Below are 25,882 nucleotides of genomic sequence, written 5' to 3'. Positions count from 1 at the left end.
ACTTCAGGGCTAGAGAAGAGTCTGAAGGGGATCCCATCTCTCAAAGGCATCTTTACGCCGCAGTGGCCGCTGCACCTCTCCCTGCTCTTTGCCAGAGCAACTGGGTTAAGGCAAGAAGACATTGAGGGAACACCATGCAGCCCCCAGCTCCAGGACTGGCAGTGCCAGGGAGATGATGCCAGTTTTGACAAGCAGAGACAAAGGTGACCTTGGGAGAAAGCAGACAGACAAGGAGTCATGTCATTCCCTCCCCTTTTCTGTCTGGGCAGTAAATGCTGAGCCCCGGGGGAGTGAAAGGGCCAGCTGCTCTGAGCTGGGCTGTGGGGGATGACAGTGTCCATGTGGCATGGGCAGGGCACATCTGTACCTGTCTTTGGACCCAGACCCCATAGCTTCGGCTCTGCCACAGCCCCTGTCACCTCATCTCAATAACTTTGATAGCCAGCAAATAATTCTGCCATGTCACCTTTAAGAGAAGCCTCTAAAGTGTTCCAGGGCACATGCCCCTACATAAGGGGGTGGCCCAGTGTAAACTTCTCTAGTGTCAAGAAGGGCTTTGTAAGGGTCCTGTACCTAATTCCATCTGGTCTTCTTCTGTCTCCAGTCACCAACTCTACCCTAAGACACAGGTCCCCAACCACACCCACTGAGCCCCCAAAACAGCTCTCAGTGCGGCATCCTAAACCCTCATCACCAACCAATCTTCCCTGTCCATGACACTGCCTTCAGACTGCAGATTAAACTGGTCCAGCAACCCACCTGCACCAAGTCATCCCCAGTCCTGTTGCCCTTGAGATGACGGGGTGCCTCCACCTCTGGTCTGGTCTCCCTGCTCCCCGCAAGTGACAATCCAATCATGCCCTGGCTCACAAACCTGCAGTGCTTCTCTACTGTCTGCAGGATGGAGGCTTGAAATGCAAGGTCTTTTACAATCCAGCCCCAACTTATTTATCCAATACGATCTTCTGCTACCACTGTACAACTGAAAGCATAGATTTGCTGTGAGTGATACAAGTCACTGGTGCCACAGGAATTCAGCGGAAGGAGAGGTTAGTTCTAGCTGAGGCCATCAGGGCAGACCTCCTGAAAGAGGTGTGTGAGCGTGTGTGTGTGTGTGTGTGTGTGCACGCACATACATACACTGGGGAAAATACTTAGATCATGCACTAGGCCAACTTGCATACTGCCCAGCTTGCATTCTGCCCTCCTCCTCCCTGCCTTACCCTCCCATGGGCTTGTAAGCACAAAAGACATATATTTGCAAATTCACATGGATGCAGGAAATGCTTTTCCTTACTTGAAGATTTGTCAAACTCCAGGCATCCAGGTCAATGACTGGAACAGAATCACAAAAGCTAGCAACTGCCTGTGACAAGTCCCCTGCTAGGGCTGTACCAGAACAATAAAGAAAGCCAGGTCTAAAGAGGCCTCCTCCAAGGCTCTGGCAGGGCAGTTTGCTGGGAAGGCTTCCATTTTGCCTGCCCCTCAGCCCTGCTGCTCCTCCAAAGGACTAGCACTGGAAAGAAAGAAGAGCCTGAAGGCAGGGAGGAAAGAGCTTTTAAAATCTCATCTCTTTCTGGACTCCCAGACTTTTCAGTTTGAACCCTTGGAGGGAAGGGTATGAGAAGAGTTAAGAGAAAGAATCCAATCTCCTCTGCCTTCTGTGATTCTGGCAACTCTATGCCATATATCAATGGCCAGGCAGGGGAGTTGGAGATGAAACTGAGTTGGGGAATGAAGGGACAGATCAGACCAGACTAGTGGACGCCTAAACCAGCCAGCTCCTCCCTTCCCAGGCAATGCTTCAGGCCAGAGAATGAGGAGACCAGAGCCAAAGGAATAAGAAGGAAGGGAATCAGGAAGCAAAAGACATAAATTATAGCTCTCCCCAGCTCTACCAAGCAAGCCCCTTTCCAGTAGCTGCTACCTCCTTACTAGCCTACATCCTAACTCACCCGGCGAGATGTCACCATTGCAGAATCATTCTGAATGGGGCTCCTACATGCTCTGAGACAGAGCGAGACCAAAAAATGGAAAACAGAACTGAGTAGTGAAGACAACAAGTGAGCATGAGATGAGGAAAAAGAAAGAATTAATGAGATCTCATTGGAATTAATTTTAAAGGAGCAAACAAAAGCAATTAATGTGGAAAGGTGGAATCCCTCACCCCAGCTGCTCTAGGAGAAGCCTCTGGGGTGACTGGAGACCTGGCTGTCTGCACTGTGTTAGAAAGAAGATGGCGGTCTCTCACTTGGGGGGGAATCCAGGGAAAATGACTCACTTGTGCTCCAGTGGAAGGGGAGGAGCAATTGGGAGGCACGTACCACAGTAGTCATATGTATGCTGGTGAACAATGCACACACCCAAAGATGAGGAGGGCAAACCTGTCAACTGCGTTGCCAGCCATAAAGCATGCCAGGTGGGTAAAGTGCTTGTCAAAGCCTTGAGAACAAGAAGCCATGGCATGACAGGCAATAGGGAATGAATGCCCACTCGATGCCAAGTGCAGCCCTGGATGGCTTACAGTCTTATTTCTTTTCATCCAAACAACCCTATGAAGTATTCTTCTCTCCATTTACAGATGAGGAAACTGAGGTTCCAAGAGGTTAAGCCTACAGAAGGGAATGTGTGCCTTAAATTCCCGAAGACCTAGATTTGAATTATGGCTCCATGACTTTCTAACTAGGTGACCCAACTATGTCACTGTGCACATGTTACCTAACATTTCCAAACCTCAACTCCATCCTCTATAAAATAGGAATGCTGCTACTTACTTTCCAGCTCTACCAAGGAAGTCCCTTCCCAGTGGCTGCCACATATGTAAAAGAATGTAAAAGAATTCTTTTACATATGTGAAAGAATATATGTAAAGCTCCTAGCCTGCTCTGTTAAGTGCACATACAAAGTGTGTGGCAAGTGCTTGTTCTCTTCCCACCATCCCCCGCTCCATTAAGGTCATTAGTTCACAAGAACTCATTAGTTCAACAGGAAGTGCAGTCTCAAATGTGTGAAAAAGGGGAAAGCAGATGGAATTTATGGAAGCCCTTTTCTATGCCAGGAACTTTACTAGGTCTTTAGGGTGGGGTGTTGAGATTAACAAGAAGAACATGACAGAGTCTTTGCCTTCCAAGAGTTTACAACCTAGCAAGCCAAGCCCATAAACAACTGTGAGAAGAGCCATGTGAGACAAAGGCAGATAAAGACAGGGAGACTTGTGGCTCCTGTGGGCAACCAGGGAAGGCTGAGAGATCAGATGACTTCTGAAAACGGGCAGGATTTTGGTAAATGGAAGTAAGACAGGAGCAGACTGCTTCTGTGGAAATGAAGGGGATGGGGAGAGGGACTCTCGCATGGCCTCTCCTAAGGCAGACCCCGGTAGGATGCATAGGCTACTAACCAATACATGCTTTCAGTCTTCAAGAGTGGAAGACCAAAAAGGTCTGCAGATTCTTTGCTGTTCCCTCCCATTGGGAAGTGGAGTCAATTCCCCACCCCGCGCATCCGGGCAGGCTCAGTTGGACCAGCAGCATGTAACGGACATGACTCTGTGTGACTCCTGAGGCTAGGGCATAAGAAGTCTTGCAGTTTCCACTTGGGTCTCCTGGAACGCTCTCTTGAGACATTCTGTTTTAGAACCAACCGCCTCACTGAGGGAAGTCCAAGCCACGTGGAGAGGCCACTTGTGGTGCTCAGGTTGACAGGCCCCGCTGAGCTCCCCGATGACAGCTGGCATCCTTTGCCAGACATGTGAGGAGCCTCCCTGGCAGCCCAGCCAGTCGAGCCTTCAGAGGATGGCCACGGCCGGAAATGACCCAAGCAAGGGCTACCCCTCCCCGAGCCCAGTCAACCTAGAGAACCCTGAGAGACAGGCATCAGCCCTTGTTCTCAGCCACTACATTTTGGGTGGCCTGCTATGCGGCAATACATAACCGGAACACTAAGTCTCCATCTCACCAACCTGGGCTGTTACTAGGGAAATTGGGGCAAGGATCATACTCAAAATGGATGTGAAAAGAGGTGAGAAGAAGAGGAATTGTGTGCTGGGAGAGGGAGAGGAGGGAATCAGTTAAACTTTCCCAGTAGCCTCCAGCTCCCCAAGCCCCTCCATTCTTCCCAACAGGATCCCAGATCAATATAACTTCATAATTCAATGAACCCCCAGGGAAATAACTAGGGGGAAAATCAGTACATGTAAAGACATTTATAGCAGAGCTATTCATAATAGCAACAAATTGGAAACAACCCAAATTCTCAGTAATAAGAGAAAAGCAATCCAGTAATGGAGCAACATGACAGAATTACTTATAGCTATTTAAAATGACAAATTTATAGATCATTATCATACCTGGGAGTGTTTGTATAAAATAATATTAAACAAAAAAGAAATTCATGACACAAGACACTAGCTACACATCAATTACAACTATATAAACACAGGATTACAACTATATAAACTATATTAACTGTATAAACTAATTACAACTATATAAACTATATTAACAAAGATCAGGAGGCACATGGAATAGGCATATCGTTTAACATTTGCTTACCCATTTTTAGGCAAAGTTAATTAAGCATTACTTTTTTAAAAGTACAAGTTAGACCTCACAAATCAAAAAAATGGGGTCATGACCGCATGAGAATTGGAAGGAGACAATATTTTGGAAAATTGGAACATGTTCTGTCACCCAGGACAGGGAAAGGGAAGGGTGGACTGGATGACAGGGATGGAGTGAGTGGGAGGGGGGTGTGTTATTCCCCAGCAGGGTAGCTGAATGTTAGAAAACAAACCCTCTGTGTTTGCTGACACAGTGCAAAGAGAAGGACTCACACAAAAGCCACCCATTATCCCGTAATTATTGTCTCTCTCGTGCCTGCAATTAACGGCTGTCTGAGAGGCGGCTGCTGGGGTAAATAAATGTTCACCCGCATTAGAGTCAATCAGCCAGCTGAAGCACCAATTAACAGGCCCACTGCAGAGACACTCCCGTACCAGCACAACTGCGGAGAGGCAGGGAGAAGATGAGACCACACATCCTGGACACACTCATATCCCAGAACCAGGCAAGCGATGCTCAAAGCAACAACCTGAGCCCCAAGGTAGAAGCTGGTCTTGCCTCAAATGAGCCAAGCTGGGCAAGTAGGTACCCTGACCCCCAGGGCCATGTCAGAGAGGTCTTTTTGTGTTCATGCGTTGGCCAGCAACATTCCTGGGAGCTGCTATGGCTCTGGAATGGTGCAGTCCTCAGCCTGTGGGAGTCTATAGAGAGAAAGAGATGCAAGAGAAGGCCTCAGAGGTGCTGTTGCCTCCAAAGTTATGGGAGGAAAGAAACAGAAGACAAAGAGAGGAATCAGACAGGGTGCTGATCCCCGAAACAGACTTACACTGGCCTTTGGCTATTTTTGTTAAGCAGCAAACTCAGAAACACAGAGAAGGAGCTAACTTCAGAGAAGTCAGAGATGATTCTTTTGTCCAGAGAAGATGGGCAGGAGAGCGAGCAGCTGATAGGAGGCATCCCAACTCTTCTCCCAGGGATGTGGGGAAGACCAGGGTGCTTTATAGTCCTGTACAGCACACCCGGTGCCTGGCCACGGTGCTCTACCAGCCAGCTAGGCCCCCTCTCCTACCGTGGTCTGCAGCCAGCAGGGCTCAGGCCATAGGACAAGAAGCCCCAGAAGATGTGTACCAGGCCCCCAGGAATCCTCTTGGATCAGGAAGGCAGATCATGGTTGTTAGAGATTATCTGGCCCAGTGGTTCTCAATCCTGGCTTCGCACTAGAATTACCCAGAGAACTTTTTGCTCTCTGCTTTGAGGGCTTTTTCAAAATACTGATGTTGGGTACCCACCAGAGACCAACTGAACCAGGATCTGTGGGGGAAAGGGTAGGGGCCCAGGAACATGCATTTCTTTAAAGCACCCCCCAGAGGATGCTGGTGACTACTCCAACTTCCTTGGCTACAGATAAAGAACTGGGAGTCTGGTGTAGTAATACCTTGCCAAAGGTCAGCAGGGAACAGGGGAGGAGCTATAACCAGTTCATCTGATTGCAGGGATGGAGCTCTGGAAGTCAACATTGCTGGCTAAATAAATGAATGAGCTTCTAAGGGTGCACCACAGGGATCTGTTCTTGATCCTGCTGTGGTCTACATTTTCATCCATGATTTGCATAAAGACTTAGAAGGCATGGTTATCAGATTTGCTACTGACAAAGCTGGGAGGGATGACTAACACAGTGATGGCAGAATGAGGATTCCATATACTGGAATCATAGCCTAATATTAACCAAAAAAAGTAGATCAGAAACATAAAACCAAACATTTAAACTTTAAGATTCCAACTGTACACATCCAGTGGTTTGAAATACATGAGCTCAAGAGTATGTTACTAATAAAATGGGGAAAACATAAGTACAATCTATATTTTTTCAAATGCATGAGTGGCCAGGTGCGGTGGCTCATGCTTGTAATCCCAGCATTTTGAAAGGCTGAGGCGGGCAGATCATTTGATGTCAGGAATCAAGAGCAGGCTGGCCAACATGGTGAAACCCCGTCTCTATTAAAAATACAAAAGTTAACCGTGTGTGGTGGCACATGCCTGTCATCCCAGCTACTCGGGAGGCTGAGGCAGGAGGATCGCTTGAGCCTGGGAGGCAGAGGTTGCAGTGAGCCGAGATTGCGCCACTGCACTCCCTCCTGGGCAACAGAATGAAACTCTGTCTCAAAAAAGAAAAGAAAATGAGTATTTTATAAAAACATTATGAGCTGAGCACAGTGGTGCACGCTTGTAGTCCCAGCTATTCAGGAGGCTGAGGCGGGAGAATTGTTCTAGGAGTTCAAGACCAGCCTGGGCAACATAGCAAAAACAAACAAACAAACAAACAAACCTTTATTATGAGCATTCCAAGAAATAGCTTGTGATCAAATAGTACAGAAATAGCTTTATGTCCCCAGGAACCTGGTCAGTAGGACTAATATCAAGGCCTTGAAAGATAGGCTTCTTGCTTTCCGCATTCCTACTCCACATTGAATAACTTAGAGCAAGGCTTCTCCGCTTTTAATGTGCATATGAATCACCTGGAGGGCCTTGTTAAAACATAGATTCTGATTCAGCATGTTGGGGTGAGGCCTGAGATTCTGCATTTCCAGCAAGCTCCCTGATGATACAGATGCTAGTGGACCATGAAGAGCAAGGATTTAGAGAGCCCCAGAAGTTTGTCTGTGAAAACAGTCACTCTGATTATGCTGTGGGCACCTGTGTCTTTTCCCCTATAGCCTGGGAACTTGGAGAAGTAGAGGAGCTAGAGTTGGAGGTAAGGAAGTTCCCAACAGTAAGTGCTCAGCTCACCTGATAAGCAAATGCAATGAATGAGCAAAGAAGAATAAAAGAGACCCACTGAAAGAAAGAAAAGACCCATGGGGAGGGAATTTTATTTTAGCCCAGTGTGGGTCAAGAGAATTTCCAAATAGAACTCCAGATCGCAGAACAGCATTATAAAAAGGACGCGACTGCATCAATGAGAGTTCACGTGTGTTTGGAACCAATGTGAGGGGAGGCTTTGGGCTCCCCTTGACCCTGACCTTCCCTCTAACTCAGATCACATCTTTTATGCAGCAAAGGGGAGATCTAAGCCTGACAGCTGTCCGTGGGAAAATAACCTGAGGGCTTCAGTACAATGAGCTCAATTTAAACACCAGTGATTTGCAAATTTAGTCTGACATAATAGAAATATATCATCAAGTTGGAGGGCATCAGGGTCCCATGGAACAGACCATGTCTAGAGTATTGTGTTCAATTCCAGACAATTTATTTCAAGAGAGATTAAAAGCTACCATGTACTGAATTGCCTTTGGTTGCCAGGCACTGTTCCAAGCTTTTTACATGTATTAATGTATTTAACCCTCTCAACAACTCTATGAGGTAAGTACCATCATCACTCACATTTTACAGATGACTAAACCAAGGCTCAGAGAGGTTAAGGATTATAACCGGGGTCACACAGCTGGTGAGTGGGAAGCCAAGTGCAAACCCAGGCAGGCATATGACAGACCCTGTATCTTCCCCACTGGGTTATACGCTCTCCCCATACTTGCCTGACTCTTGAAACAATGATAAACAATTGAGCCCAGAAAAGGATGGCCAGGATGTTGAACTGGTACCACCGTGTGGAAGTTAGAAGGAAACTTAAGCTCAACATTAAGGAATGATACAAGTTGAAACTGTCCATAACAATAGAAAAAGCTACTTCACAGGGCAGTGCTCCTAGTCACTGGGGGCTTTCAAGCAGTGGCTGGCCTGACCATGTGCCCGAGATACTAGAAAGGCACCTGCTATATGGGAGAAAAGCTGACCAAGTGAAAGATTACTTTCAAGGCTGAGATTCTCAGTCCCTCCCCCATCCTGGTCATTCCATCTGGAAAAATAGACTCTGACACCAGGAGCACAGCGTCTATAATGAGCTACATTAAGCCCAGACTTGCCCCTGATTTTGGTGTGTGTGATGGAGAGAAAGTGACAGTAATGCCCAGACTAAAACTTGGCCAGAGCCAGGCTCAGTGGTGCGTGCCTATAATCCCAGCTACTCAGGAGGCTGAGGCAGGAGGATAGCTTAAGCCCAGGAGTTTGAGACCAGCCTGGGCAACACAGCAAGACCCTATCTCGAAAAAATAAAGAAACTTGGCCAGGATGCCTGCAATTTGAGCCAAGGGAAGAGTTGCAGAAAATATGTAAATGAGCTGTTGCTGCTGACACCTCGCTCTTCCCTGACCTGTTCTCTCCTGAGGTTCTTGTGGAAGTGATAAACTCCTCTAAGCTGGCTGAAAACAGCCCGCTCCTTCTCAAAAACAAACATTTAAGGCCAGGCTTGGTGGCTCACGCCTGTAATCCTAGCACTTTGGGAGGCCTAGGCAGGTGGATCATTTGAGCTCAGGAGTGGAAGACTAGCCTGGCCAACATGGTGAAACCCCGTCTCTACTAAAAATACAAAAATAAGCTGGACGTGGTGGAGCACACCTGTAATCCCAGCTGCTCCAGAGGCTGAGGCAGGAGAATTGCTTGAACCCGGGAGGCAGAGGTTGCAGTCAGCCGAGATTGTGCCATTGCATTCCAGCCTGGGTGACAGAGTGAGACTCCATCTCAAAAAAAAAAAAAAAAAAAAAAAGAAACATTTAAAAATATATAGAGTCAATTATAAAAAGTATAAAAGAGGTTCAGTGTTTTCTAACCCAAATTAATTATACTGCAGACCAGTAGCTCATCCATATTATCAGGGTGCCCCAGAAGTGAGTGACAAAGCAACATCTCCAAGGAGGAAAGCAGAAAAGGACAGACGAGACGTGATCCAGCCCCATCCTGCCAATCCTTCAGCCAGTGACTGGGAAGCAGGGATCCTGGCTCTGAGCCAGAAGGTGGAGAAACAAGCTGAAATCTAGCCCAGGAAAAAATGTGGGTGTGAGAGTTCCATCATAACCAGAGTTCCCGCACCTCATTCCCTGTATGTCACCCCTGCCCCAAGCATAATACCTGGAGAAGGTGGGGAAAGCGACTTACCGAGCACCAACTCTTTCAAGATATTGTGTTAATTGCTGTGGGGAGATACACATTTATCGGCGAGAAAGACATATGTGGATGGAATATTTCAGAACAACTTGTATTTCCAACTGGCTGATTCAGCCAATTAAAGGACACTTTTAAAAATATAACTTAATAAGTATAAGTGTTGATGACTTTGGCCTTGGTTCTGACAACACCAAATCTGGAAGACACTGGGCCCGATTGGGATGCTTTCTATTTTGATACAAAAAAGTCCTTCCTGAGGTCTAGACACTCTCTGTCTCCATGCTTACCACTCTACCCCCTCCCTGCAGACTTTCCTAACAAGGAGGCCAGGACAGCTTGACCACACACAGCCCATCAGAAGGTGCCTGAGCTTCCCCTATGCCTGCCAACCCAGGCTTCTTTGCTCAGCCCCCTGGCCCCACTCCCTTCGAGGTTTCTTTCCACTGAGAACCCTCTCCACACTCCCCATCTCTGCTGTGCCACTCTTCCAGAGGTCTCAGGTTCTCTTCTTCCCACCCCCCTCGGGTCTGGGTGCCACCATGAGGCAGATGTCACAGGATCTCCCCGTTACCCTCCCCCAGCGCCCACGTGCACTGTGACCTGGGTTCAGCCTCACCCACAGCACAAGTACTAGAGAGCTGGTGGAGGAGGCACTCAAGCATTTCCCTGAAAAGAACAGCAGGGCCAACAACAACTCCTCCTGTCCCCTCTTCCCCCACACTATGTTCTGCTCCCCCTGACCCCAGAGCAGGTTCCCCCCAGCAAAGCCACTGGAGCAAACCCTCCTTTCTCTGCTGAGTCACTTAACCTTAATGGTAAGAGACCAGAAGCCCTGGAGAAAATCAGCTCACCCAACTTCCCAGTCGCTCTCCACACTCACATCTGAACACACACAAGAAAAGTGACCCCTGTTACAGGGATAGCAAGGAAGAGCAGAAAGGTGTGGAGAGGAGTACAGAGAAAAGAAGAGAATGAGCAAAGCTCACCCTGCTAGCCACCACCAGGTAGTTAGCTGGCTTTAAGTGGGGACACTTGGTTTCTGGATTCAGAGAAGGCCTGTTCTGCAAAGGGAAGCTATGGCTCCTAGAGGAGCTGCTGCCCCATTGGATAGCCCCCTCCTCAATCACAAGTGGGCAGCAGGGAGCAAGGAAGACTACTGGCACTGGGTGTGGTCTCTGATTCTCCCTCCACCCTAGCTCTGCCTCTAAGCCCTGCCTCAGCTGCTTTGTGACTAGATTTCTGCACTGTCTGACAGCCCCCTCGATTATACCTAGAGCAGCTGACAGGCCCTCTCTGTATGCATGGGAACATGAGAGCAGCAAACACTCTCACTCTCACCCCCCTAGAGGAGGCAGCATCTACCACCTGCCTCTTCCAGAACACGGGTCTGGGCACCTGAGGAGGGGTGGCCAGCTGGGCAGCTCTGAGCCACCACAAATGAGCCATGACCACAGGGGAAGCCATGACAAAGTGGAGTCAAATAAATAACCACATCCCCCACACCTCTATTTCTCTTACTGGTTAATACACACCCACACTCACAGTTGGGTCACACGAGGGGCAAGAAGATGGCTCAGCAGGAAACATGGAAACATCCATAAATTCTAATTCTGATTCCTCCCTCACTTCCCAATGTGGCCATGGGTAAGTGACCCATCACCTCAGAAACAGACTCTTTGTATTCTCTTTCCCAGGGATGTTCCTTGCTGAGAAAAAGAATTCAGCGATATTTCTCCCATTTGCTTTCTTTTTTTTTTTTTTTACAGCCCAGAGGTCGTTAACTTTTTTTTTTTTTTTAACACCTATTATGCCATGAATTCTTAGGGAATAGGTTCCAGCAGCTCAGGCTCCTTCCCATTGGTTCTCACAAAGTGTGCTTCTCTGGGTGGAGCAGGCTGGCGCTTTAGTTGAATCCAGGTAACTTTCTCTTTGGCTTCTTTCTTTTTCTGATCATTTTCCTTCACACGTTTCAGGAAGCTATCTCGGCTCTTAGAGTGCTTAATGTGCTCAATACGCACATTAATTCTCTTGGCAAGAATCTTGCCTTTAACTTGTTTGTTTACAACAATGCCAACAGCATGCTGGGTAACATTGTAGACTCTTCCAGTTTTGCCATGGTAATGCATGTGGGGCGTTCCTTTTTGAACAGTACCCATTCCCTTGATGTCTACAATATCACCTTTCTTATAGACTCGCATATACGTGGCCAAAGGAACAACTCCATGTTTTCTAAAAGGCCTAGAGAACATACATCGGGTGCCTCTCCTCTTTCCCTTTGTATTCGTCATTTTGGCAAATTACTGGAAGATGGCGGTTATGGCCAAAAGGCTCCCATTTGCTTTTGAAAGAAGAGAAATATGGCTCTGTTCTGCCTGGCTCACGGGCGGTCAGAGTTTAAGGTGATCTCTCTTGTTCCCTAAACATTGCTGTTATCCTGTTCTTTTTTCAAGGTACCCAGATTTCATATTGTTTAAACACACATGCTCTACAATTTGTGCAGTTAACGCAATTATCACAGGGTCCTGAGGCGACATACATCCTCCTCGGTTTACCAGACGACAGGATTAAGAGATTAAAGTAAAGACAGGCATAGGAAATCACAAGGGTATTGATTGGGGAAGCGATAAGTATCCATGAAATCTTCACAATTTATGTTTAGAGATTGCAGTAAAGACAGGCATAAGAAATTATAAAAGTATTAATTTGGGGAACTAATAAATGTCCATGAAATCTTCGCAAACCACGTTCTTCTGCCATGGCTTCAGTCGGTCCCTCCATTTTGGGTCCCTGACTTCCCGCAACAAAAGGTCACCCTGGACAAGCTGGGAGAATAGAGTATATTGAGTGGGTAGATGGCAGAGTATATGGATGCAGAGATTAGGGGTTCCTACGAGAAAGATACTCATCCAATTTCACAGTGTAAATCAGCTCTTCTTGAAGCACTGGGCATGCTCTCCTTGCCAGCTGGTACCATCGTGAAGTACCGATTCTCCTTATCAGAAACCCACCATCTCCCCAGCCTCTACTCACCCAGCTGGAGCTAGAAACGTACATCCCACTTGAATTTCAGCGGAATTCCTAGTCGCACACACCCACCACCCTGGCCTGTAACACCACATGTTACAGAGGCACCAAGAGCCGTAAATACCAAATCAAGAGCCTGGACAAGATACCTTCTGACTGCTCTCATTTTTACAGTTGGAAATGCTGCTTAAAGCAGTGGGTGCTGAGTAAATTAACAAGAAACCTAGAGAGACCAGGACACAGCTAGAGCTGAAGCTTCTTGACCCTCTGCAACCTTCTTCCCAAGCCATGGGCCCTAATTCAGCCATCAGCCACCCCTCAGCCCTCCCTTCAACACAGGGCAGGTTGGGCAGCTTGAAGCTGAAAAGAGAATACGCCCAAACAGCAAGGAAATGTCTCCCAGCCATAAATGCCTTGCCCGTTCTTCTGTTTGCAAAGAGCAAAGTCCATGTGGGAAGGGAAAGAACAGTACCAGCTAGTGAACCCCACACAAACCAACCCGGTCCTGAGAGATGGACACACAGGCTAAATTCACACAGCATGGCTGAAAATGGAACCAAGCAGTGTGGATTCCTTCATTCGCTCCTGCTTCTCATTCCAGGCCTTATCTTTATTTTATCACAATAAATATTTATAGGGTCAGCATTCGGCCTGGGTATTCCACAGCCACTCACGCCCCTCTTGCTTCAGGCACTCCCAACTCAGCCACCAGGTGCCAACCCCCCCCTGCCGTCTCCCCCACCCTGCTGACCTTAGCCTGTGCTCAAGGCCACACTTGGCAGACATCCTGCTGACTGTCATCTCCATTGTCAGATGGGAGATAGACAATGAGAAACGGGCTTCTCTGGGGACTGGTTTAAGGCTTTCCTGTCAAAAAAACCTCCCAGAAGCCTGAGGCCTCTAGGCATGGCCTGGGCCCCTGACACCAAGTCTGCCCTCACAGTGAGGTCCAGTTGCTTGGCAACCAGAACAGCTTGTCGGGAGGGGTTAGCTTCAGCCCACGCAGCTAGCCCCACCCATCCTTCCCGGCTGACTCCCCTCAGACACGGAGGGAACACCCAGACTGCTTCAAGCTTGGCCTTCTCTTTTCACAGCTCTCCTCAGTCCCAGCCTCTGCAGTCCCCGAGACAGCAGACAAGAGGAGCCTGAGTTCCGGGCCTGGCTCCAGGCCCTCAATTTTAAGGCGGCCAGGACAGACACCTGGGATCTGTTTGGATCTTGAGATCTCTCTTTCTCTCCCTATAAGAATCCTTGAGTTCCTGGCCGGGTGCGGTGGCTCATGCCTATAATCCCAGCACTTTGGGAGGCCGAGGCGGGCGGATCACTTGAGGTCAGGAGTTCGAAACCAGCCTGGCCAATATGGCGAAACCCCGTCTCTACTAAAAGTACAAAAAAATTAGCTGGGCATGGTGGTGTGTGCCTGTAATCCCAGCTACTTGGGAGGCTGAGGCAGGAGAATCACTTGAACCCAGGAGCCAGAGGTTGCAGTGAGCCAAGATCACGCCACTGCGCTCCAGCCTGGGCAACAGAGCAGGACTCCATCTCAAAAAAAAAAAGAATCCTTGAGTTCTCCTCACAGCAGGAATAAAACTGGGCAGCAGATTCAGCAGGTGTTAGGGTGGGCTGTGGACCTGAGCAACAGAGACCCAGCTCGAGCCTTGGCTCCAGGACTTGCTGCTTCTGGCCCTAGGCAAGTCATGAGACTTCTCAGTCTCGTTGACTTCATAGATCAGAGTGGCGAGGATCCCCCAGGTGATGGCACCCGGAAGGTGAGAGCAGTGGGGGAGGGCCTATACATACCTGAAGAGCCTTAGTGCGCATGCTGTCTCAGTGTTTCACTGAAAGAAGTGACTCATCTGTGAGTGTGAAAGCAAGTTGAAGGGTGAAGACTATCCTTAAAAATAAATATGTATAGGCCAGACAAGACTGCAATATGACATGCACCACTTACAGTAAGGGTAACACGCATGTGCTCCTGGAATGTATTTCTACTGGTTGCAGTCAAAAATTTTGATGTCTTCCTTTTAAAACATTCTGGCCAGGCGCAGTGGTTCATGTCTGTAATCCCAGCACTTTGGGAAGCTGAGGCAGATGGCTCACTTGAGCCCAGAAGTTCAAGACCAGCCTGGACAACATGGTGAAACCGTCTCTACCAAAAAATACAAAAATTAGCTGGGCACAGTGGCGAGCATGTGTAGTCCCAGCTCCTTGAGAGGCTGAGGTGGGAGGATGGCTTGAGCCAGGGAGGTCAAGGCTGCAATGAGCTATGATGTCACCAGGACACTCCAGCATGGGTGACAGAATAAGACCGTGTCTCAAAAACAAAAACAAAAATAAAAAAACCTTCCTTGCTCTTGCAGATGTTCCCACCTGTGTAACTTGCGTTCTGCCCTCAGCAGAGTGAGCTGGTAAACTCCTTGAGGTAAGAGCCATGTCTCTAATTTCTCAAGAATTCCAACCATCCCACCACCATCCCCTCCGCAGGGCTGGGCTCAGAGCAGGGTTGGCCTCTAGTGCAAGCTCTTCACAGGCTGGAAAGCAGCCACCAAATCAAAAATCACTATGGAAGGAGAGGAAGGAACCCACCGCTGACGGTGCCAGGCACTGCTCCCAAACATGGGCCCTAGAGGTCCAAGTTCTCTCCATTTTACAGATGAAGAAATCAAAGCTCAAAGAGGTAAAATTGTCTGGGAGATGGGGGCGGGGGGAGGACCAGGACTGACGTCTTGGTTTGGATGGCCCCTGGTTTTATCACTGCCAGAGTTAGCTCCTGAGCCGCCCTGTCAAATCCCCTAAACGTCCCATGAGGGCCAAGACGACTCACACTGCAAAACATACACACAAAGGGTCGGAAACAGCACAACATTCTTTCCTACCTGCCTTTTTCTGGCTTTCCCAGTCCCACGAGGGAGAGAGGAGAGCGCTGTGCTGGGGGCATCTGGGATCTGTCTTCCTCCTTGTCCAGCCCTTGTCCTTCTCTGCCTCTTTTGAGGCTGACTTCCCCCAGCTCACCACCCTCCTCTCCGAACGCCAGCTAACCGGTTACCCGGGCAACCCAGCTGGGAGGCCGCCAGTTACCACGGCAACCCAGCATGGCCGCCAGGCTGCCTTGCTTAGGAAGGTCAGGGGACCAGCCGGGCTACCGAGCAGCTGGGATGCTGCTGGCAGGACTGGCCCAGGCAGGGGGAGTGGGGTGTGGCGGGGGGGAGGTGGCCTACGTGCCTGAGATAACTAAGTTCCTGCTGTCAGGGGCCACCTTTCCCTTTGACATGTTTCCCATGAAGCAGGCTCCCCCAACTTGGGCATGAACCACAAGCCGTCCTCCCCAGTTCCATCACCCAAGCCGAACCTGACCCCTCCCACCTTCTCTACAGAGTTCCGGTCGCCTCACCTCCAGGAAGGCTTCTCAGACTGAGCAGCAGCCAGCTGTCATTCAGCCTAACCCCAGGCCCTCTCACCCTCCGCCCTTCCTGAGCATATCCAGGAGTCCACACATATGCAACATGCGTGTGTCAGCGTGCAGATGTGGTCTCTCTGTGAAATATGGTGGTAAAAATCATAAGGAAGAGCTAATATTTTCTAGTACTTACTATGTGCCTAGCATGTTGTAGGTGACTTGTGTGAAGTTTCTCAATTGAGCCATACAACAATCATATTATCCTCACTTCGCAGATAGAGTGCCTGAGACTTAGAGAAGGTGAGGGACTTACTCAAGGCTGCACAGGTACTAACCAGCAGAGACAGGGTGAGGCTGTGTAGGGACCAGCTTCCTGGAATTCCTTCAGCTCCTGCCCTCCCCAAGCTCCTCCCACCAACCAATCCCAGGCCTGGTTTCAAGGTGACATTTTAACTTTTATTAAGTTATTAAGTTTCACCATGCCCAACATGGTAAAAACTCATCTCTACTAAAAATACAAAAATTAGCCAGGCGTGGTGGTGCATGTCTGTAATCCCAACCACTCAGGAGGCTGAGGCAAGAGAATCGTTTGAACCTGGCAGGCGGAGGTTGCAGTGAGCTGAGATCTCGCCACTGCACTCCAGCCTGGGTGACAGAGTGAGACTTTGTCTCAAAAAGAAAGATTATTTAGGCCAGGTGTGGTGGCTCACACCTGTAACCCCAGCACTTCCGGAGGCCAAGGCAGACAGATCACTTGAGGCCAGGAATTTGAGACCAGCCTGGCCAACATGGTGAAACCCCATCTCTACTAAAAATACAAAAATTAGCCCGGCATGGTGGCGCATGCCTTGTAATCCCAGCTACTCAGGAGGCTGAGGCAGGAGAATTGCTTGAACCTGGGAGGCGGAGGTTGCAGTGAGCCAAGATCGCACCACTGCACTCCAGCCTGGGCCACAGAGCGAGACTCTATCTCAAAAAAAAAAAAAAAAGAAAAGAAAAAAGAAAAAAAGACTATCCAGTGCCACATGTTTTCTTCATATTATTTTATTTCATTTCCTCCTCGCCGCTGCGGAGACTTCAGTCTCCTAACAGGATAGCTTAGGAAACAGAGACCCAGAGAGGTTAAGTAATTTTCCCAAGCTGAGACCCGGCTTAAGGTTTCTGCCTTGGGGAACCTCCTAGGAGAGTCTATCCTTTTCTTTTTTGGCCACCAACATATGTAGCATATGTCTGTATCATATACAGCATGGTCGTTTGCTCACTCATCTGCTCCCTTACAAGAGCGTGAGTTTAAAAATTTATTTTTGACCGGGCACAGTGGCTCACGCCTGTAGTCCCAATACTTTGGGAGGCCGAGGCAGGAGGATCACTTGAGCCCAGGAGTTTAAGACTAGCCTGGGCAACAAAGTGAGACTCTGTCTCTACAAAAAATAAAATAATTAGCCAGGTGTGGTGGTGCATGCCTGTGGTCCCAGCTACTCAGGAGGCTGAGGTGGGAGGACTGCATGAGCCTAGGAGGTGGAGACTACAGTGAGCTATGATCATGCCACTGCATTCCAGCCTGGGGGACAGAGTGAGGCCCCATATCAAAAATAAATAAATCAAAATAAAAATTCATTTTTGCAACCTAGTACCTGCCTGGTACATAAGGAGCATGCAGTAAGTATGTACCCAAAGCAAATGGTAGGGCCAGGCTCCCAAGTTCTACCCACCACTTAATTCCATGCTGTCTCTACCACATCACCCTGTCTCATTCACTCAGCCAATCAAAAAGCAGTTACCAACCATTTTGTGACTGGCTCTGCGTGAAACATCACAGATACAAATAAGACAAATCAGGCCATCTCTTGCCTTGAAGAAGTACAGTGGAGTGAGAGGCAAGGCTGAGGAGAACAGGGAATAAATTCCCCACCACTGCCCCCACCCAAGGCTTTCTCATGAGTGTTTCTCTGTGCCTGCTCCTTGGGGCCTAACCCTCCCATCCAAAGCTTCATATATCCAACCAACATTTGTTGAGCACCTACTATGTGCTAAGTACTGCCCTCTAATCACTCATAGTTGTGGGGAGAGTTGGCAGGATTAGAAGACAATGGAGTCAGGAATTACTGGACAGTAGAGAAGTGACTGAGAAGGTCAGAGTCCAAGAAGCAGTGGCCAGGGCCACCGGGAGCATATGGAGAACTTTAAAGAGCTTTCACATTTGATGTGATCATGGACTTTCAGGTCGCATTGCTTTATATTCACACCTACTTCCAACACCTAACTCATTTGATCCTTGGTGATAAGGGCAGGGTGGGAACTATTATTCCCATTTTAGAGATGAGGATACTGAGGCTCAGAAGGGGAAAAGCATTGGGTTAGGAGGAGGAAACCTGGGTTCTAGACCTCACTTGTCATTCAAACAGGTCTCAGCACTACGCCTCTATCACCATACTCCCACCCGCACCACCCCACCAAAGCAGGTTTTTCTTCCCTGCTCCGATCCCCTTCAATTCCCCAGTGAGACAGCCCCAGTTTCAAGTGAGGTTAGCAGGATTGCTGGATAGCCTGGATCCAGTCCCTGGATAGCCCACTGCTGCTCATGTGGTCCCAGGAACCAAGCAAAACCAGAACAATGACCGCACCACCTGAGGCTAGGTAGAATTTAAGAGGCTAATTGCAAGAATTTGTCTAATTAAAAGCAAATTGGCACCTGCAATTATAGATGCCTGTTCTTCTCAGATCATGACGAGCCAGACTGGGTGGACACGATGATGTCAGAGCTAAGGAGGGACCTCACCTCCTCCTTAAAGAGGGCCCTAGGCCACCTCACTGCAGAAGTGGAGCTCCAACTAACCCGAGGAAGACATAGCTGAAACCAGGGTGGACCAGCTACCCTGAAGCCTCAGCACTGATGCATGTTTATCAGATCAGCACTGGCAGCTCCAGCTCTATTTCCTGAATTCACATGGTGAGGACCAATCCTCTACAGAGACTAAGTAGGTGACCTGGGAGGACTTGACAGTATCCCTGAATACCAGCTACCCTAAAAACATTTCCCACCAATCCACCTCAGCACCCATCTGGTCTTTGAGTTAAAGCCTTGCCTTCCGAAATATGATGTTCAGTAACCGACATTTGTGTGATTATTCTCAGTTTACAAAGCACTTCCATGTACATTACTCACCTAGGTATCAGCTAGGTAGGTGGTAGTGATACTAACCCCAGTTCTCAGGCTAGGAAGTGAAAGCTCAGAAGGATTAAGTAACTTCCACAAATCATATGGCTATACTACTTGGGTCAGGATTTGAAACCATGTCTTCAAATTCCAGATGAGCCTTCTCTCCATGACCACAGCAGGAGCTAACATACAGATCGTAATTAGTTTATCAGATAAGCTTGTGCTACTTTAGAAAGTGCAAAGAGGTCTCATGGGAATGAGAAATGCTGGGTAGATTTGACAAGGGAGAAATCAAGACAGGATGTGCACATGGCTGTGCAGGGGCGCGGACAGGGGCTGCAGAAGTACCAGCTCCAGTGGAGTATCCTATAAGCCATGCACCTGCCAGAAGAAGCCCCCAGCAAGTGTGCCATTCCAGGGGATTCTCCTGGAGGAAGTGGCTGCCCTGGGCATGTGTGTGGCCACCTCACCACATTCTGTGCCAGTAAGGCCACAGTTCATGTGGGGGCTCCAGGAAAGCTCAAGAAAGAACTTGAGGGTCTTTGGAGGAACAGGGGCACTTAGTCTTGAACAAGGAGACTTGGGAGGGCTTGGAGGGAGAGAGACGATTATACCTGTCTTCAGATATCTATGTTTCTCATGCAAATCAACAAGGTAATAATAACAAACACATTTATCACTTATTCTGCTCAGCAGGATTCTATGTGCTTGCATATGTAACCTCATTTATCTTCACAAGAAGCTTATGAGATAGGTAGCATTATCTTCATTTTACAAATGGAGAAACTGAGGCACAGAGAGGTAAAGCCACTGTTAGCATCATATCACTGGTAAATGGTAGATTCCAGATTCAACCTGAGTTTGACCCCATAACTACGTTTTGTTTGTTTGTTTGTTTGTTTTGAGACAGAGTCTTGTTCTGTCACCCAGGCTGGAGTACAGTGGCACGATCTTGGCTCACTGCAAACTCCGCCTCCTGGGTTCAATGGATTCTCCTGCCTCAGCCTCCCAGGTACGTGGGATTACAGGAACCCAGCACCACACTTAGCTAATTTTTATATTTTTAACAGAGATGGGGTTTCACCATGTTGACCAGGCTGGTCTCAAACTTCTGGCTTCAAGTAATCCACCCGCTTCGGCCTCCCAAAGTGCTGGGATTACAGGCATGAGCCACTATTCCTGGCCAACTGTGATCTTAATGACTCTGCACACACTACCTTTTAAGAAAAGCCAAAGACTCGAACACACAAATATGTTTATTACATGGACATATTATATATTGCATTGTTATTAATATGGACAACGTCACATTTGATAAGTCTCTTTTTAAAAATTGTCTCACTCCCAGTCAAACAGATGGATCGAAACAATAAATGAAAACCATGAAAAAGTTGTAATACTCAATGTTGATGCTCATGGCACACACACACACACAAAAATCCATTCTCAGACACAGCTGCGAGGAATGTAAATTAGTGCTTTTGAACGAGGGATTTGGCAAAATATTTTAATAATGTAGCCATTTCACTTCTAGAAATGCAACCTAAGGGAAAAAAGTATTGATATGTGTGAAGATTCAGATATTTATATGTTCATTGTAGCCTTGTTTATAAAAGTAGAAAATTGGAAGTACCTAGTTTAACATAGGGGCCAAATCAACAAATAAATTGAAAAGGTATATAATGAAATATGAGACAGCCACTTTAAAATGATGCTGTAAAGGCCAGGTGTGGTGGTTCACGCCTGTAATCCCAGCACTTTGGGAGGCCGACGTGGGTGGATCACTTGAGCACAGGAGTTCAAGACCAGCCTGGCCAACGTGGCCAACTCTATCAAAAATACATAAAATTAGCCAGGTATGGTGACATGCACCTGTAGACCCAGCCACTTGGGAGGCTGAGGTAGGAGGATCGCTTGAGCCCAGGAGGTTGAGACTGCAGTGAGCAGAGACTGTACCACAGCACTCCAGCCTGGACAACAGAACAAGGCCCTGTCTCAAATAATAATAATAATAATAATAATAATAATAATAATAATGCTGTTAAAGAATATTTAATAATATGAAAAAATGCTTTCTGTTTAAGTGACAATAATACACATCTGGGCCAAAATTTTAATGATATATATGTATTGTGATAATCTAGACATACACTCATGCATGAATTCATAAAAGTACAAATATACCAAAATTAAAATTATATATCAAACCTATGGGTAATTCTTAACTTTGCTTTAGGTTTTTCTACATTTTTAAATGACAATGTATTACTTTTACACTCACAGAATAGTAATTCTTTTAATGTACACCCTTCATCACATTAATTCTATGCCTTGGAATTTATCCTAAGTCACCCAAAACACAGAAAGAGCCTTATGAACAAAAATGTTCCTCTTGTGCTATCTGTAAAAGGAAAATAAGGTAACAACCTAAATGTCCAATATAGAAATGATCATGTAAAATATATTACATCCACACACGGACTATGATATACTATTTTAATCAAAAGAAAACTATTTTTATGACCACGTAAAAGAGAGAGGTGACTTGTTCTGCACAGCTTCAAAGAATCAGAACCAGAGGGTGGAACTTAGAAGTCGGCAGATTTTGATTCAACATAGAAGAATGTTCCAGCCACAGAGGAAGCTGCCTTGTGAGGTAATGAGCTCCCTGTCACTGAAATTATCCAAGTGAGGCTGCTGCTTCTGTCAGGGAGGCTGAGGAAGGCTCATCTGGATGTGGAGGGAGTCTGGACTAGATAGTCTCTGAGGGGCGTGTGAAGGTTGTGGGTGCAGAGCAGGAGCCCCCTGAACAGACAGATGGTCAAGGGAAGGCTTCCACTCAGCCTACCCTCAACTTCTTTTCCTTCTGCTCCCAGTTACTCTAAATGTCTCCCAAAATATAGTCGTTTTTTCCTCTCTGAATGTGCTTTAAGTGTTTGGAGACTGGCCTGCTCAAGTCCCCTCATTAAGCCCTGGCTTCCTGAGCCTGTTCGCCTCACCCCAGAGCTCAGGGGAGTGCGAATCCTGCAGCTCTTTTGTGAGGCACAGCTCCAACCTTCCTCTGGGGGGCCCCATGGGTGCGCCAAGACCAGTGCCAATGACCTCATCAAATTCATAACAGGCAGTGAGGAAGACGATGAGGAAATTGGCTCGGAGAATGGAACCGCAGCCCGTTCAGCACCAGTTGACACCACGCTCCCATCTGCTGTTGCGGCTTCTTCACTCTGGCCTAGGCCAGTCCCCTGGGCCAAGAGAGCTCGCTCTATGAGCCCGAGGCTGCAGGCTGGGTCTGCGCGAGGTGGGGGCTCTGATGTCAGCCCGGGAGCCAAGGTGGCTGCCTCCCTCACTGACTGAGGGATCAGTAATTATTTCATTTACAAGCAGAAATAATCCAACTCAATAATCCGGGCAGACACATTCAAAGTAATTATCTGTGTAATGCGTCCTGCACCATCACCTTCCTAGGAAGGAGGAAAAGAAGCCTAGCCCAGCAAAAAAAAAGCAGGGGGGGACCCCCATTGTCTGCAGCCTGTGTGCAGCAGCCCGCCAGGATTAATTACACACCAGTGCTAACACATTTATCACCTCGCCGCTGATTGGAAAACCAATGACTTTTAATAATTCATATCTGTGGCTCGGCACTCTGTGCCCTTGTGCAAAGACACAGAAACTCGCTTGTTTCCATAAGGAAAGCCCAGTGGCAGTGCCAGGAGGGGTGCCCTCAGCCCCTCCTGCCACCCCAACCTGGAGACAGGCCCGAGCCTAGCCGCTCCCACCTCCCCTCCACCAGCAGGGTCTGCTCATGTCCTGCTGAAGCTAAAATGCAGCTGCTCGGGGGTGAAAGCTGGCGACTGAACCGTCCTAGCCACAGGAGCCCTCCTCAGTTTCACACTCTTCCAGGGTGGCCTGGAAGACAGGATTTGGGAGATTTGTAGGGCAAGTGCCCGCAGTGCCCCCTCACCTGCCCAGACAGTGGGCTCAGGCAGATAACTGCCAGCCAGGACCCTGCCCCACCATGCAGGAGACCCTCAGCAGAGTGCACCACTCAAGTGATCAGATTGAGGGTAAAGGGTCTACAGGGCTTTGGGAAGAGCCTCCAATCCCTGAAGGCTGCAACCTCCTCTGACACCAGCTCTGAGCTCCAGCCTCCTCCCCACCACCTTCCACCCTCCTGCAGCTCTCCCTCCCCACCCCTGTGCCCCGGGGATGGCTCTCCCTCTATCCCGGTTCTCCATCTCTGCTCTCCCAGGCTCCACAGCCCCCTTCCCTGCCCTGGCTGGCCTGTTGTCTCAAAGAGCATTTCCCAGGAGCCTCTTCTCCCTTCTTCTCCCTTCTCCCCCACCCCCGCCACTTTCCTGTCTCGCCCCGCTTCCCTCCCCTTCCACTGTAGCCCTCCTTACCCTTCTCTGGCCAGTTCCCCAACTGTCCTCCTTTCCTCAGACTCCTCACACAATACCTCGAGGCTCTTAGCTGGCTGCAGCCTGGTCCCATCATTATAAACGCCATCCCCTCATTCCCTGCCCTCCTCTACCACATACCAGGCTCCAGCTCCTTCAAGAGCTCCCCATTAAATCTGAGACCCCCAGAGCTCAGATGCGTCCTAGGAATTGGAATCCAAGAGCCTCTGTCACCCTTCGACCCAACCTCTGACTCATAAGAATGATACACACCCTGACCCCTCCCCACGCTGAGGAAGGTGAGTCCCTGGGGCTGACCTGAGCCTGACCCTGGACCCCCTCCAACTCTCCTTCCTGCTGGCAAGATTAAAGGGAGGGTGGGCTGGCCTCTCTGTGCTAGCTTGCTTGGGGGACCCCTGCTGGACCCTAGGAAGCTGCCAGCCCCAACGCTGCCCTCATCCAGGAGATGCAATTCAAATGTAATCAATTTAAACAGCATCAGCCCTGACAGGGGACTCTGGAGGTGGGGGTGGGGGCACAGGGAGGGCTATAATTAGCATTCTCAGCATCCATGATCCCCAAGTAAGGCTGCCAAGGATGAGAGATGGGGAAGCCAGTGCTCCGCAGTGCAAGCAGCCCAGGCTCACGCGGCAGACAGGCAGCTGCCAGCCCTGACCAGAGCCCAGCCTTCCTCCTCCCACCTCATCTATGTGATGCATGAAAACAGACTCACCGGCTTCTGAGGTGTGATCCCCGCGCTGGAAAGCTCTAACTCTGCGAGCCCCAAGGCACCCCTCCCCCCAGCTCAGGCCAGCTGGGGTCCTCCTCCCCCGCCCCTGGGGCCCCCTTCTGCAGAGCGGGGCTCCGGATCTAATCTGATCTAATCAGTCATCTCTCCAGCTGGCAGGTCCCTGGCGGAGGGAGAGGATGCTGTTGTGGTTACTGCAGGATCCAGCATCTTTCCCAGGCAGAGGCAGCTGGGCATGCTCCATCGGCTCCCCCGGGGATTTCAGGGCCACGTGACTCTCCCTCCCCAAGCTGTCACTTAGGATCAGGAGTAAATAGTCCCCGAAAAGGTTTAACTCCATCTACACCAGCGACAAGCTGCTAACCATCCACGCAGCCTGCCTGCCCGGGAGAGGATGGGGTGGCTCAGCACAGCCTCCTGGGCCTTCCACCACCAGGAGAAGGCTGCCCCCCAAAGGGGAGCAGGGCCACCGTCTGGGTGAGCTGCATTTTTAGAGTCCCCCACAAGAGACTGCAGGGAGCCAGAAACTGCCCAGGGTCTTAGAATCATGTGTGGGGCCTCACCCAGCCAGCCTGGTGATCACCTTTCACCTCTGTGGCTGTCTACTCCAGAGAGAGGCACGTCTCTAGGTGTCAAGAGGGCTTGGCTGGGGCCCTGGGGCCTCCCCATCCCCCGCCCCCCTCCTCAATATGGTGAATTTAGAGAAATAACATTTGGAGAGGGTTGGGGGCCACTATGAGATGCCAGGAGGAGTGGGGTGTGAGTGGGTTGTGGAGCCACTGCCCCCACACCAACCAGCCAGGCTCCTCCCAGGCCCTGGGAGGGAAGTCTGTGCTCCTGTTCCTTCCGTTGCACATTCCTTTACAGATAAGGGCTTCAGTTGGTAAAAATGATATATGTACTCAGACCCTAAGACAGACCCACTTGTATTGGAGTCGAGAGGCTTAATTTTTTAATCAAGTTGTTCTAATAATAAACAAAAAATGCAATTATCAGGTGAGTGGGGCCTTGCAGAAACCCTTTCTCTAGCTCCTGCCCAAATCGGTCTTGATAACCCTGAGCAAGGATGCTAGCCAAGCTACGGGGTACCTGGGTTCTGTATTATTCAGGATCAGAGGCAGAAGGAAGGACTTCAGACAATAGAGTCGTAGCCCTGTTTCTGCTTAGACAAAGATTGCTTTCTGCCTCAGTTTCCCTTTATCCACATCTCTCTCAGTTTTCCTCTATCCACAGATTCTCTGTGACAATGGGCAAGTGTAATAAAAACACTGATTTCATAAACAGGATCAGAAAGATGGAAAAAACCAAAAGATTCCCACCTCAACCTCCAGGCAGGCTCGCTGGTCTCAGTCCCACCTGCCCCTTAAACCTGGAAACTGGGGACTGAACCAGATGAGCTTCTGGAGTCACTTCTGAATAGATAAATATGTCAAGAAGCAGGAGCTAGAGAAAGGGTGTCTGCAAGGCCCCACTCACCTGGTGATTGCATTTTTTGTTTATTATTAGAATAACTTGATCAAAAAATTAAGCCTCTTGACTCCAATACAAGTGGGTCTCTCTTAGTGTGATCTGAGTACATATATCATTTTTACCAACTGA

At 48.7% G+C, this 25,882-nt stretch overlaps 2 protein-coding genes across 41 annotated transcripts in view; both read right to left on the bottom strand.

Moving 5' to 3' along the window:
- PLEKHA6 (pleckstrin homology domain containing A6) overlaps positions 1-25,882 on the bottom strand; it is a 160,499-nt gene that overhangs the window by 116,464 nt on the left and 18,153 nt on the right. For 3 of the 40 annotated variants that reach the window (XM_063793045.1, XM_063793055.1, XM_063793062.1), the window contains exon 1: positions 15,458-16,890. The exons of 30 other annotated variants lie outside the window; for them this stretch is intronic. In XM_063793045.1, the coding sequence (XP_063649115.1) occupies positions 15,458-15,519 (62 nt within the window). In that variant the 5' untranslated portion in view covers positions 15,520-16,890. Of the gene's footprint in view, positions 1-15,457; positions 16,895-24,268; positions 24,998-25,882 lie in introns of those variants that run through there. 7 more of the 40 variants (XR_010151002.1, XM_016936762.4, XM_063793066.1 and 4 more) reach the window with 7 other exon arrangements.
- On the bottom strand, positions 11,336-13,182 carry LOC129138108 (large ribosomal subunit protein eL21-like). The gene has a single exon (XM_063793086.1). It carries the CDS (start codon positions 11,843-11,845, stop codon positions 11,378-11,380), a length of 468 nt encoding a protein of 155 aa, XP_063649156.1. The 5' UTR covers positions 11,846-13,182; the 3' UTR covers positions 11,336-11,377.

Source organism: Pan troglodytes, chromosome 1 (assembly GCF_028858775.2).
Source record: "Pan troglodytes isolate AG18354 chromosome 1, NHGRI_mPanTro3-v2.0_pri, whole genome shotgun sequence".
NCBI lineage: Eukaryota > Metazoa > Chordata > Mammalia > Primates > Hominidae > Pan > Pan troglodytes.
The sequence above is the reverse complement of the archived record's forward strand: the minus strand, read 5'-3'. Positions and strand labels throughout refer to the sequence as shown.